Source organism: Austrofundulus limnaeus, unplaced genomic scaffold (genome assembly GCF_001266775.1).
Source record: "Austrofundulus limnaeus strain Quisiro unplaced genomic scaffold, Austrofundulus_limnaeus-1.0 Scaffold682, whole genome shotgun sequence".
Taxonomy (NCBI): Eukaryota; Metazoa; Chordata; class Actinopteri; order Cyprinodontiformes; family Rivulidae; genus Austrofundulus; species Austrofundulus limnaeus.
This window is the reverse complement of record NW_013953084.1, coordinates 5,952-21,143: the sequence shown is the minus strand read 5'-3', so window position 1 is coordinate 21,143 and position 15,192 is coordinate 5,952. Positions and strand designations below refer to the sequence as shown.

Here is a 15,192-nt window from a genome sequence, read left to right as displayed (position 1 = left end):
CTTGTTTTTCCTACATCGTGGGGCCCAGTTTTAAGGAAAATGCAGCCTCGTGGGGACCGGGTGCTCCTTGTGGGGACCAAAGCCTAGGTCCCACAACTTCTGAGACTGATTTTGGGTGTGGCGTTTGGGTTTAGGACCAAAGTGTGAATTGAGTTTAGGTTAGTTTTAGGGTCAAGCTAACCTGTGAGGTTAGCTTTAGGGTAAATGGTCAGGGTTAGGCTATAGAAACTACTGAAAATGAATGGAAGTCAATGAACGGTCCTAATAAGGATAGAAATACAAACTTGCGTGTGTGTGTGGATGTGGTACCTCTCCACCAGTGGATGGTTCTGGTCCAGAGTATCGGCTGTCACAGACCACATCATTGATGTTGGAGGCGGTCTCATCAGAGACTGAAGGGAAATGTAGCGCACAATCTTCTGCAAAGTACCGAAACACTTTCCAGCTACGGCCAAAATCCTTTGACCGCTCCACCAACATGGCTGCAGGCCGGAAACTCTGAAGACAGACAGCTCAGTGGCATTTTTCTTTAAATTTTATCTAAAGAGACTTACAAATTACTCATAGACACATTGGGACCAAAGGGGATGCTAGTGGTGAAGGTGGGTATTTCAGCAGAATGAAGGGTGTTGTATCATTTGGATTTTAAAATATCTCCGCCCCAAGAACGACTACCAGAATTCCATCTCAGCATTAAATTGCTACACCCCCAATCGTCCATTAACCTGTTGCAGCCCCAACCATTCTCCTGTTTGATGGAGATCCACTCGTGCTAAAAAGAACGATAGAACGTGAACTCAACAAAGACTGTCACATCATGACAGGGACTATTCACCTTACACCAACAAGCTCCCTAAACAGGCTCTCTTATATTGTTCAATCTGTAAAACAAAGAGAGACAATCAAAACAACTGAAAAACTGAAACAGAAGTACAACCTGCTATTTGCCCATACACCAGCTTTAGTACATTTAAAGTTAAGGAATTGTTTTCACTCCAGTGAGAGCTGAAGATCATGACTTGATAACACCAACAGGACCACATCGTCTGCCTATTATCAGAGCTAGAATCCTAAGACCACCAAACTGGACTCCCTTTGCCTCCTGGCTGCACCGAGAAATTCTGTCCATAAAAGTTACAAATTGCATCGGTAACAACGGGCAACCCAAGTCCAACTCCCAACCTGAAGGGGTCCGACTTATTGCCGGCAATGTGAACATAACTTTAGGTCCGCTTATAAGGACTGAATGCCCCGTTAACAACAGACCTACAATCCCATACTCACGGAGCATCCCCTACAGTGTACCTTGATAAATGTTGAATGCCTTCTCCAGGTCCACAAAACACATGTCGACTGGATTAGCAAACTCCCATGAGCCGTCGAGGACCCTAGAGAGGGCAAAGAGCTGGTCCAGTGTTCCACAGCCAGGACAGAACCCACGTTGTTCCTCCTGAATTTGAAGTTCGACCATCAATCAGACTCTCTTCTCCAGCACCCCTGAATAGACTTTACCAGGGAGGCTAAGGAGAGTGATACCCCTATAACTGGAACTTTTTGAAGAGGGGAACCACCACCCCAGTCTCCCAATCCAGTCACTGCCCCCTGTCCATGCAATGTTGCAAAGGCGTCAACCAAGACAGCCCGACATTTCATGTGATCAATAAAATCAGACTAGCTGCTCATCAAAGCTGTTCCTCTTGTTAATTTAACAAACAATGTCCAGGAATGGATTATTTTCAGCAAAATAACAGAAAGAAGCACTACTAGGGGTACTGCTCAACATGAACAAACACACCCACAGAGTTCTGACCAATCGCACACTGCAAGTCTCATGGTCCGTAGGTCAGAGTTCTGACTGGGGGCACTGGAGGATAACTGATGGAAGTAATGCAATTTTTGTCACTCAACAGTGCGAGGATGTTTGACTTGAAGTTTAAACCAACCTAAGTCCAGTTCCTCTAACCTCTGCAGACCTCTGTTAGGTCAACAACAGAGAAAAGACATCATTCAGGTGTGACACGATATGATGACGATAAGTCTCAACCATGGAGCCATTTGTCAAGGATCATAAGAAGACTCTTCTCTTTTACCGGACCTGTTATTGAGGAGTTCTATGTGGAGGACTCTCCTGTTTCTGTGCCCAGGTGGGTCTTGATTATCTGCCAAACCAAGGTACCAAGGGGCTCTAATTGGTCTCCTTTTAATCTGATTCCTGTTTCCAAGAGGTATGTGCCAGGGATGCCTCTGATCCTGTTTGTTGTGGGTTTGGAGCTGTCCTGTGGTAGTGAGGTACTGTCATAGATTTGGTGTTTTTGCTTAGTTTCTGTATCATTCTCAATTCAACCTGGAAAGACTCACACGAGACAGAATGAAATTTTGGAGGTTTATTGACACGACCGGACCAACAATGTTATGATATAAATGGCATTAGAGTTTGGCGCTCAGATGAGAGCGCTGAGTGAAGCTGAAATCTCATACGAGATGCTTTAAGATGGGGTAGGATATTTAATCCCCCCCGGGGCCTGACACTGGTGGTGGAGGTCATGAAGGGATCTAGAGAAGAAGAAGTCAGCAGTTTGTGTTGAATCACTTCATCACAGACTCCCACCCTGAGCAAATGGTGGAGAGGAAAAACTCCCTGTTATCAGGAAGAAACCTCCAGCAGAACCAGGCTCAGGACAGATGGCCATCTGCCTTGACCGACTGGGATGAGGGACGGGAAGAGACACAGCCGAACATGGGAGAACCGGTCCAGATGCACCCTGTCCAGAAGACGAAGGGTGGCGGAGGGGTGGTGGCAGGCCAACGGTCAGCCAGCACACAGACTGTGCGAAGGAGATGACTGGCTTTTGTTTACTGGCAAACAGGAGCTGATTGGACGAAGCTGGGTTTGCGACGATTGCACACAGCTATGCTTGAGACGAGGAGGTCTGCAGGAGCAGGTAAGGTCACCAGCCTTCCAGAGTTGAATTTACGTATAAACTCCATTTATCAAATACCTTAAGTAGACCTTGTTTTCAGCTCCACACACACTTATCTTCCACCTGTCATCAACTAACTTGTTTTCACTTGTTTCGTCCTCGTTTTTTACCTCTCATTTCCTTCTGTTCATTGTCAGATCATCTGTCATGTTTTCTTTTTTTGTGTAAACAGCAAAAACAGAGTTTATTTTACCTTAAAGGTGAGGACCAGGTGACTGAACTGAAACACTGTTTCCAGATCTAACTGGATGCTGACCTGATGAACTCCTGCAGAAAACAAAGAAAAACAACAACAACAGCTTATGATGTGATATTAATGACAATGATTCATGTTTATCTGACAAATTTTCACTTTCTTGATCCTTTAAGGCTTACCATTCTCAGACTGCCACCACTTCATTTTTCTCTTCGAGTCAAAAGTTGTGATGATGTTCTCAACGCCGTGGCTGTTTGGGTTGTTGTAGTGGTTGTAGGGTCGCCGAGAGTCACAGAAGAAGCATTTCTGTTCTTCCTGATGAAGAAACATTAAATCATGGGCCATAAATGTTTATGGGTTGTTGTTTTTTTTAAAAATAGCGTTTGAGGCTAAAACTACAGAGCCCGTCCGGTTACATTGGATTAAAAAAACATTAACGAGTGTCCATGAGATTCAGAGACTATTAATTGTTGCCATGGACAATTTCAAATTCATTTAATTTTATTTTAATTTAGTAATGAATTACAATGACAAACTTCAGTCACTTGTGGTTGTCATAGTCTGTCTCGTGTTTTGTCTCCCTCTTGGGCTTGCTTTCTGTCTTGTCACTTTCACTTGTCCCTCAGCCAGCTGTTTCCACTTTCCACGATATAACTGGCCTCTTTTCTGCACCTGCTTGCTAGATCATCAAGTCTCATCCCTCGTCCCGAGTTTCCTCATATCTGTAAGTTTTTGCTGGACCATCAGCTTTTGTTTTATTATTAAATTGTTTACTCATCTTGCCACCGGGGTCTGACCCCCTGTATCGTGCTACAATGGTTAGAAATAGAGAAATTTTTTAGTATTGTATGTTGCAACTACAAGACACAGATGACGACTGAAATTGTCTTTGAGTAAAAAGAAAAACATTTCCCAAAACACACTTAGGGCTTTCAGTGTCATCTTGTAAACACTAGTACTATGAACAATGAATCATTTAGATAGGTATACTTTTTGGATAAAACATGCACCAAGTAATATTTATACATGTGTGGTACATTTGAACAGTTAAAAACAAAAACAACTGAATCCAACATAGTCTCTAGCTCTCACCACGAGACACAGCTGCCTAAATTATCTTGTGGCCACAAATTATTATCTAGGCACCACTCATTAACTATCTTGTGGTCACACATTCATTTTTGTCACTGGATGGGCTCCATATGCAATTCGCTGTGTGTCTGGGATTTTCATTTTTCTTTGTTTGCGTGCTTGCTTGCTTGCTTGCTTGCTTGCTTGCTTGCTTGCTTGTTTGTTTGTTTGTTTGTTTGTTTGTTTGTTTGTTTGTTTGTTTGTTTGTTTGTTTGTTTGCGTTAGGCTATAGAAATGACTGGAAATGGATGGAAGACAAAACACGGTCCTAAAAAGGATAGGAATACAAACTTATGTGAATGTGTTTGACTGTTAGCAAAATATCTCATGAACCAATGAAAGAATTTAAATGAATCTCCCAGAAAGTTAATAAGAAGGAAGACACTGTAAATACTATTGTTGCTCAGGCTCTTCACCACCCTGAGTTTTGTGGTAGAGTTTGGGCGAGATTTCAAAATCCAGTCAATCATATTTTGCTAACAGACAAACAGCAAAGACTCCAACAGTATTTGCCAAAGTTTTAGGTAAAAATATTGCAAACCGTGTAGTACTCAGAGTCCTCAACTACCACATCAACTTGTATCTCAATAGCTGTAAAAGTGAGTTCAGTTAATCTCATACAGTCATTTTGCTGTGGCGGCCATATTAAAATGGACTAAACCTTAATAATTTCTAAAAGATTTATTCAAATTTGTCTCATGGTTAATGAGATATTTTGCTGACAGACAAACACACAGACGCACACTTTGCCTATTGCGGCAGGTATGGTATTATGATGTTGGTGTCTTCACTCGGGGTCTTCCCTGGACCCTGGCGGTGTAATAACTCTGCACTGACATGACTGCAGCTACAGGCTTGAATGAGTCTTCTCGGTGGCCTCAGGTCTTGTCAGATCTCAGCGTAAGACCTTGACAGGTTTACCACTGAGTGCTGCCACAATAAATATGTCAGTCGTGTGCAAACCTGCACCAGTTTTCTGCCAAACTTCCATCAAAAATTTAGAGGATCACATCATCAATATCCATCTGCCATTTTCATGTTTCAAGTTCATTCATTCTCTTCTGACTGTGGCGTTTTCACTAACCAGAGCCTTAAGATGGCTGTGGAACTGGGGTTTTTTTTTTGTATTTATTTAATCACTTTTTTAAAAACAGAAACTGAAAAAAACTAGAACATGCAGTATTTCTGTGCTCATTATAAAAGAATGAAGTGTTTTTCACTGGAAGCTCTGCTGCTAAAGTATTTCTGTCTTACTCGAGGAACAAAACAAAGATTGAGAAGAGGAAATATTTCTCAGGGTAAAGAAAACAAAGTCAAAGCATAATGTTACAAATCAAGGCTTGTTTCAGTCTGATAGTCAGAATACACGCCAGAAACTCTGGTGCAGTCAATTCAGATCAAAGTACCGAGATTAAAACACAACATGTGAAGCTTCAAATACTAAAAACTTCATGTTTGAGGCTAAGATTGATTTAAATCCTTCATGTTTTGTCTCACCTTGCCAGATTACTCTCTGTTTGTGGTTGTGTTTTGAGTGATTCTCACCTCCAGGTATCCAACGATGCAGTATTTCTGAGGTCCGTTTAGACCACATGTTGACGAGGCAGAGAGCTGCGCTGCACGACCCACCATCAAGTCACCCAGCTGGGGGTAACAGGAGCCGCCATGACACTGGTCTAGGAGGACCCGGTGGTCCTGTTGGTTCTGAAGTTTGACCCCTGGAAGAAAAACTGAAGAAAAACATGAGACGTGATAAGAAAATCCATCTTTCTCTGTGAAATAATAAACATTTCAATGTAGTTAAACCATCAGCAGACTTCATCTGCAAAATTAATGTTTTCACAGCACCTTACAACAGTATTCATGCTTCATGGCGATCTTTCTGTTTATATTGCCTTTAAACCTGGAATTTAAAGGGGCAATGTCATGTAAAATCAACTTTTTTGAGTTTTATATCATGTTATAATGTTATACTCTCATATCAAAAACATGCCCAAAGCCTTGCTTCGACTCATTCATGTTTGAGAAATCCTGCAGCGTTTTTTGGAAGCCATGCTGAGGAGCAAAACAACAGGTGGGGACTAGAAACGCCTTTTGGTACCAGAAACGCCCCTGGGACGTGTCTTTAAGTCAAACTTCCTCATCACGGAGCACACCTCCCCACCCCCACCCCACACACCCCGCCCAMGACTCCTGCAGGCTCTGGCAGTAACAGAGCAAAAATGAAAGTGAAACTTAAATTGTCTGCTGCTCTCAACACTACTTCTCACTCGGTAGCTGCGTTTTCATTGACCATGAAAATGCGCAAATTAGAATTTCAAAAATAAATTTGCTCAATGGAATTGCGTTAATTTCGAAAAAAAATTACGTTTTTCGACTTAATTTTTTGCGTTAGGATGAGGTGGTATTTCAGCCGTATCGAAATTGATGTATTTTGCAAAACTGCAATGGAAACACTTTTTTCGCATCACGGGAGTCACGTGATCAAGAACCAGCTGTTTCTACTGGTGAAAAAGACGAAGAAGAAGAAGGAAGTAAAAGTAGTAGTGAAATCACCAAAGTAGTAAAATAAAGTAGTAAACTCACCGACTATATTTTCCCAAAAACGCAGAATACGTAGCTGCTCCCAAGGGGCTTGTCACTCGAAAGCCTCGATAAGACCCCGACGTCTCCTCTGATGGCTGATGATGAGCGCTAGTGTCGTGGTAGCAATATGCTATGTGTTTACATCCATTGTTGCCATGTTTGTAATGACTTATCACGAGAACAAGCGTATTCACACGTGACTTTAATAGCATTTCTTACTTAATGGAAACACCGCAATTGCGAAACTGTGTTTTTCGACATTAACAGAATATCGACAAAGTTTTTGTGCACATTTGCAATGGAAACGCAGCTAGTGAAGCTCTTTTCAGATTCAAAATACCTTTGAGGAAATATATTTTCAGATGCCAAGTAAACTGCATCATAGTGCACGCGACCCCCCCCCCCCCCCCCCCCCCCCCCCCCCCCCCCCCCCCCCCCCCCCCCCCCCCGGCACCGAAATGGGATGGGACAGAAGCGGAAGGTGATTCTTAAAAAGACAGAGGCCAATTTCAAGGCGTTTAAAAGAGTAATTGATGAGAAGATAAGTTTATTTTCTATTTAAACATAAAACAGCATTTTAATAACAACAAAAGGTGACATAGATATTTTATTATGGAATAGTATTTAAGTATATGCCTGAGAAACACATAATATTGGCCCTTTAAACGTGTTTAGCAGCAGCAATGCTCCAAGAAACATTCCATTACTGAAGTGAAATGGGTAAAGAAATGGGTTCAAATAATTAAATAAACATATAGAAATTAAAAACGGTAGGTGCATACATGTATGTGCAGAACCTAAAACTCAGCACTTTAAGTCGCAACTTTTGCAGCAATTCCAGCTGATAGTCTCTTCAGGTCCGTCTCTAGAATCCTCGTCCCTCTAATCAGGACTTTCTGTCCATTCTTCATGTCCAAATGTCTGCAGCTCCTCCAGGTTGGTGCTGTTTGAGTCCAATAATCTTTAAATCAAACCAGAGCAGAGATTCTTAGTTGGACTTAGGTCTGGACTTTGATGGGACCAGTCCAGGACCTTTAAGTGGTTCTTCTTAAACCAGCAGAATGTTTAGGATCATAGTCCTGCTGAAAGGTGGACCTCTGGTCCAGAATCAGATCTTTGGATAACTCCAACAAGTTTCTGTCAAGAAATTTTCTGTACAGTGAAGCTCTGTAAAGGCTTCTTTTTTTACAGTTTGTGGGTTTAGGTTCTATGAAAAATCTACAAATGACTGACTACTTGTAGCTTGCAGTAATGAGAAAGAGAGAATGTGGTCACATAGCTGAAGAAGTCCCACAGGTTTGTTTGAAGCTACAAATTGGATTGCTCTTTGCCAGGCGCATGTTGACATGCCATGACTGAGTGATAAACTTCTGTTTGGACAACACCATCCCCACCAGAACAGTGAGATGCTTCCCTAATAACAAACCCTGGATCTCCAGTGAGCTAAAGTTGAGTTAAACAAGAAAAAAGAGCCTTTAGCGAGTGAGACAGGGAGTTATTGAGGAGTATACAGAAGCAGCTCCAAGTCAAGATCAGAGACTGCAGTTTACCCTCCAGCTTCCTTCTATAAACCTCCTTGCCAAGGAACAATATCAGAGATGTGTGGTCAGAGATGAAGAAGATCACAGGCTTCAAGCAAAAGGATGGATGGAAGTCTGGACAGAACAAAGGAGCTGAACACATTCTTCAACAGGTTCAGCTCAGGAACAAGCTCATCTTTTTCCACTCCTGCTCCCAGCCTCCTCTGTTGACCCACAGCTTTCCTGTCAAAATGCAGATGTTTTATCTTCAACCTCAGTCATGGACTCTTCTACATCCACAAGTTTGTCTTCAACTAAATCAGGAGATGCTGCTGCTCCTTTTGCCTCCCCCTCCTTCTTTTCTGTATCTAGAAGTCAGGTGAAGAGGCAGCTAGAGAGACTGAACCAGAACAAGGCTGCAGGTCCAGACGGTGTCAGCCCCAGAGTCCTGAAGACCTGTTCACATTAGCTCTGTGGGATTCTGCAACACTTCTTCAACCTTAGCTTGAAGCAAGAGAAGTTTCGAGTGTTGTGGAAGACATCCTGTCTGGTCCCAGTACCAAGGCAAACGTAGCCATCAGCCCTCAATGACTATAGACCAGTTGCTTTGACATCCCACATCATGAAGGTCCTAGAAGTAGAAGAAAGACTCCTGTTGACCCACCTGAGTAAGCAAACAAGCACACACCAGGACCCCCTGCAGTTTCCTTATTGTCGTGGAGTTAGAGTTGAAGATGCTATTATACACCTGCTACAACAAACCCACTCCCACAGCTCCACTGGATCTACTAAATCTAGAGGTTTTTCACTCCAGCTGTGCTTTTTAATAATTAAACCAAAGTTATTTTTCCTCAACTTTCTTCCACTTATCCTTGATGAGTTGAACTTACCAATGAAGAAGATGAAGATCATGTTGGTGAACAGTCTTTAGTGGAGTCTCTGAGGGAAATTCACATAAAAAGTTTGTTAATCTCCAGATCTTAGTCACATTAGAATGTTATGTGTATCTGAACAGTTCTGTAGTCTAATATAATTTAATTTAATAGAATAGAATAATATATATATATATAGACACACACAAGTTTGCACAGCTATCTAATTGGGGACATTCCATTGACTTCCATTACATTTGTACAGCCTAACCCTGACCACAAACCCTAAGGCTAACCTCACAGGTACCTACCTGACCCTAAAACTAACCTGAACTCAATTCACACCTTGGTCCTAAACCCAACCCCCAACCCACCAATGGCATTTAAACCAAATGGGGACTCAACTTAGGTCCCCAAATGCACCAGTTGTCCCCAAATGCAGGATTTTTCTCTTACAATTGCCCCCAAATGTTACCAAAGCCGAACACCCCCCCCCACACACACACACACACACACTAAACTTCAGAGCACCAAACAAACCATAAATTTCTAACCAGAACTAACCCAAGCTGTCAGGAGACAGCTAAATCAGATAAAAGTGGGAAAATCTCAACCCGAAGGAAGAAAACCCACAAATGATGAAAAGATTACTGCTTATCTTCAACAGGTTTTTGGTTCGGGAAACAAATTTAATAAACATTTCCTCCATGGAATTAAACCTAAATTCATCAGCTGTACTTTTAGTTATAGATGCAACAGATGAAAATATGTTTCTTCGGTAGTTTACTGTTTGCCCTGAAGGAACATTTGAACTTCAGCAAGAATGTTTGAGTCTCTGCAGCAACTTTACTTAAAGAAATGAGTTGAAACCCCAACATAACATTATTTCACTCAGAAATAAAATATATATCTGCAAAGATAACAGCTTTTTACATAAAACTACATTACCTTCATACTACACAACTTAAACACAACACAACTACTAAAGGACCGTATGTTTATATGTATTTTATGTTTTATAGTTCTTATTTCATCTGTGTTTTCAATGATCCATAGAAGTGCCATTACATATTTGTGGCAAATTTTAGATTTACAATATTATTTTACTATAAAAATATGGTCCCACACCACACTAACAATAGTCTGTACCTTGTGCTAAAGTTCAGTAAATGGATGAAAAAAGCTGCTATAATCTGTGTTTCTGTTGTGGGGTTCCTTAAAAGGGGAGAGTGAGTACACCAGTCATTTCAATGCCCTTAATGTTTCAGATGATTGTTGCATTTGGCCACTTTAGCACCGTCCCCTGGGGACCCCCTTCAGCTGATAGATAAATGGTAACATGCCTGCCATGACAAGACTACCCTGCAGGCTGCAGTCAGAATAAACGAGAAAGAACATTCTGTATTGGACACTTCAGTTTGATTTAAAATACGAGATATTCTAGTTAATACAGTTGGCAACCCTCACTACTCCAAACCTCTCCCAAAGATGCATTCAACCTTTATCTCTTTATCAAAAATAATAAAAGAATAAAGTGAATAATTACAATTGTTTTATTCGGAAAAGGGAGTTTTAATTATTCAAATGGACTTGTTTTCTTGATTTTTATATATAACTTTTACAGACAGAATTTCTAGGTGCAGCCAAGGAGTTGAGGGGATCCTTTTTGGTGACCTTAGGATCACGTCTCTGCTTTTTGCAGATGATGTGGTCCTATTGACTTCATCAGATCATGATCTCCAGCTCTCACTGGAGCGGTTCACATTCGAGTGTGAAACAGCCGGGATGAGGCTAGTGCCTCAAAATCCGAGACCATGGTCACGAGCCGGAAACCGGTAGTGTGCCTACTCCGGGTCGGGAAGGAGGTCCTGCCCCAAGTGGAGGAGTTTAAGTATCTCGGGGTCTTGTTCACGGATGAGGAAAGAATGGAGCGGGAGATCGACAGGGGATTTGGTGCTGCGTCTGCAGTGATGCGAGCGCTGTACCGATCTGTTGTGGTGAAACGAGAGCTGAGCCAGAAGGCGAAGCTCTCYATTTACCAGTCGGTCTACGTTCCTACCCTCATCTTTGGTCACGAACTTTGGGTAGTGACTGAAAGAACGAGGTCCCYGATACAAGCGGCTGAAATGAGTTTCCTCCGCAGGGTGTCTGGGCTCTCCCTTAGAGATAGGGTGAGAAGCTCAGTCATTCGGGAGAGACAGAGTAGAGCCACTGCTCCTCCACATCGAGAGGAGCCAGTTGAGGTGGCTCGGGCATCTGGTAAGGATGCCTCCTGGATGCCTCCCTGGTGAGGTGTTCCGGGCACGTCCCAKCGGGAGGAGGCCCAGTGGAAGACCCAGGACACGCTGGAGGATGTTTTTCGGTTGGCCTGGGAACGCCCAAGTTGCTGGGAAGAGGGAAGCCTGGGTCTCTCTGCTTAGGCTGCTGCCCCCTCGACCTGACCCTGGATAAGCGGCAGAAAACGGGCAGACGGACGGACGGACACGACAAACCACAAAGCTTCTGGAAGAATGTCCTTTAGACAGATAAAACAAAACTAAAACTTTTTGTCAACAAACCTCAGCTCAGTGTTCATAAACATGAAACAAAGAAGAGAACCTTGGACCCACAGTGAAACACAGAGGAGGCTTGGTTCTAATCTGGTGCTGCTTTGCTAATTCAGGGCCTCCTGAATCTGTGCAGGGTACAATGAAATCTCAAGACTACCAAGGCTTTCTGGAGCTAAATGTGCTGCCTAGTGATTGGTCTCAGTTACAGATCATGGGTCCTCCAACAGAATAAGGACCCAAGAATGGATCAGAACCAAACATCGGACTGTTCTGAAGTGGTCTATTGAGACTGGAGTCTGAAATATTTGTGTGTCGTTGACTACTCCACCCATTTTACTCTCCATGCAGGACATGGATACTCTGAGATCATCTTACCACCCTCTGTTCTCTGAATCTCTGAAGTGCAACAATGGGAACACCTGCTGCTGTTTTAGCTGCTGAGAACCATTACACARTTCAGCTCTGATAAAACCATGTTTTATCAGAGTAGTTAAGAGGAGTGGTGATTATTCCTCGTAAAATAAAACATATTGGGCCTCATGCAAGAACATTTTCATAATCTTATCCTAAATTTCTCTTACTTTTGTTCATATGAAGGAAAAGTGTGTAAACGAGAAGCGTAAATATGATGAATGTGCTCGTGCAAGAAGAGAGAAAATTAGCATAATTACCACCCCAAAAACACCATATAAGGCTACGTTTCCTGCCTCACACACCAGGAAGTGTCCATTCATAAATGACATCGCAAAGTAAAAAGAAGAACTTTACGAGTTCAGAGATTGAAGTCCTGCTCTCAGAGATCCAGAAAAGAAAATCTGTCATTTTTAGCAGCGTCAGCTGTGGAATTAAAGGAATGAAATGACTGCTGTTAATTCCATYTCTCCTGTGGGTCGTATACAGTCACAGAAATAAAAATCTAAATCATATTCATCTCTCTCTAGTCCTGCTCTGGTTTTCCTTTGGTCAAGTATTTTTAATTTAAGTGTAAACAACTGTGTTAACATCATTTTCATTTATTCAGAAGAAGAGCCACAGACCGATGTGCCAGTCCCCTGCTGTCACTCCCCTGCTGTCTTCCACACACACAAGTGGTGTCAGATGTGTTTCTGATTAAAAGCATTTTAAAATGTCTCCAAAARATGTCTGTCACTTTGGAGAAAATAACATAGCTGATGTGCTGAATAAATCTCAACAAAATAAAATTTGATTAAAAAATAATCTGTAAAGCTTGTTATATACCAAGACAAATTAAACTTCAATTAATGCATTAAGTTGGTTTGTAGTTTGAGAMCTTCATGTTAATATTGTAGTGTCATACAGCAGCTATAATATCCAATTTATTTTGATTTAAACAATTTACATTGTTAGTCTACATTTGAAATTATTAATTAAAAAAGAATAGCCTATATAATTACGGAGTGTGATTTATTTTCCACTCGAAATATTTTCAAACTAATGAAATATTATTGAATATTATTAGTGAAGATAATCAGTGTGGATAACAGCAGAATGACTGCACGTAAAATATACGACAGGTCTGGACCACTCGTGAATTTTGTTCGTATCTGAAAAATATCTTAGAATATGAAAAATTGGTGAATGCCACAAGTTCTCCTAAATCACTCGTACGCACAACTTAAGAACAAATCTGTTCGTACAAACGGTCCTTGCATAAGACCGTGCTTGAGAGAATCAATCTGCAATACTCTGGTCTGAATTCCTCCTTATTGTAACTCCACAATCCCCTCTTTCATCCCCTTTGATGAAGTGTGTCTCAGATCAACTCGTTTTGAGGTCACTTTAAATCAAAACAAGTTGCTTCACATACAGTATACCCCCTCCCCCAACCTTCCAGACCAGTTCATTCTAGTTTGATAGAAGGGTTTAAGGCTATATAGCTGCACAGAAACCTTTTATTTACAATAAATGAAAAGATGCTCCCTCTCTGTGAAACATATCCTCTTTAACATRCAGGACKTGAYGAGYCAYACMATGATCTGTTGAAGMGCTCCTGAGTCCATGCAGTGARGTCCAGAGCAGAACCAGACCTGGTTTTAATGCAGTGGACCCCCTGAGGACTGACTTTCAGCCTTTGAGGTCAGAGATTTTTACAGATTATCTGTTGAGATTATGAATTGGAGATGATGGAAATTCAGAGTTTTTCATTGAGGAACTGACTAGTTTAAGAAGCGTTTTTTTTTTACCTTTGAAATATTCAAATATTCTTTTTTTAAATACTCAGTCCTCTCATTGACCTTCTGATAATTAACTGGTTAGTTGTAGAAAGTGATGTGTTGCTGCTATATTATTCAAAAATATGTATTTTATTTATGATACAATTTGTTAATTATGTCCCATGAGAATAAACTATGGGTTTATTGAATTTTCACTGTGCTGTTTTTATTTATCTTTTAGACCATTTCAGCATTTAGGTTGTAAATTAAAAACAGAAAAATGAACCCATGAAAAAAAATCAAATTAACAGCTGGACCCTTAAAATCCAGTGAAACACCATTAAAAAGAAAAGATGGATCTTGAACAAAAATAAGAAATCAAGTGGCATGCTTCACACATCTTTGCCAGAGAGCTGAAACTTGTCCCTGCAGATYTTTGGGATTTTATTCTGACAGGCAGCCTGTCATAATCTAACTTTACGGTTTCTCTGTCTGCTCTAGCAGTAAATCCCCTGAGGAAGACTCCAAGCTCATCAGGTCTCACTGCTTTTTACTCTTGATTTAATGAGGCCTGAGTTTGTAAAATATGAGCCTGGGGTTCTGTAATGAGCCCATAGGATTAAATCACTTAAAACACTGGATTTAGGTGCATAMTTGTGGTTTARAATGAAAAGTGCAGCAYATTCCAACTTTCTGCTAATTGCAGATGAGAGATAAGAGACTGTTACCCATCAATCCTTTGTTTAAGAGATGTTTCATGTTTCACACACTGTTGGGTCACGTCTKTGTCTTTGTTCTCCGCTCAGCAGGAAAACCAAACAATGTCCCTCAGATTTYTCTGACTGCAGAGTAGCCTGGCCCTTGCCTTCCTACACAGCTCCACTCAATTCTAGTTTCCCTTCACTGCTCCGTCTGGCATTTCTTCCATAGACAAGGATTTCGCTGGCAGATTTTTAGCCGGGCAAATCACAGAATAGAACGTCAATTTTCTGCGCAGTGTCTGCTTGTAGTTTATTTTACCTGGGCCAATCAGCAAACAGAAGGCGGAGTTTTGAATGACGTAGATGTTCTGCGCAGTGTCTGCTAGTTATTTTAGCATACGGCAGTGGAGGAAGTGAATGAAGCCAGTCTGTGTTGATAAGGCTTCCAAATAGGCCTGTCGCGATAGTCAATAAATCAATTA

At 41.5% G+C, this 15,192-nt stretch overlaps 1 protein-coding gene across 1 annotated transcript in view; it reads right to left on the bottom strand.

Moving 5' to 3' along the window:
• Window positions 1–309: 309 nt before the first annotated feature.
• The window catches only part of LOC106531854 (laminin subunit beta-4), a gene marked incomplete at its 3' end in the record, with an annotated part of 15,040 nt that continues 157 nt past the window's right edge, over window positions 310–15,192 (bottom strand). The window contains 5 exon segments of the mRNA XM_014027787.1: window positions 310–498; window positions 3,175–3,248; window positions 3,357–3,492; window positions 5,854–6,038; window positions 9,305–9,353. Of these exon segments, the coding sequence (XP_013883241.1) occupies window positions 310–498; window positions 3,175–3,248; window positions 3,357–3,492; window positions 5,854–6,038; window positions 9,305–9,326 (606 nt within the window).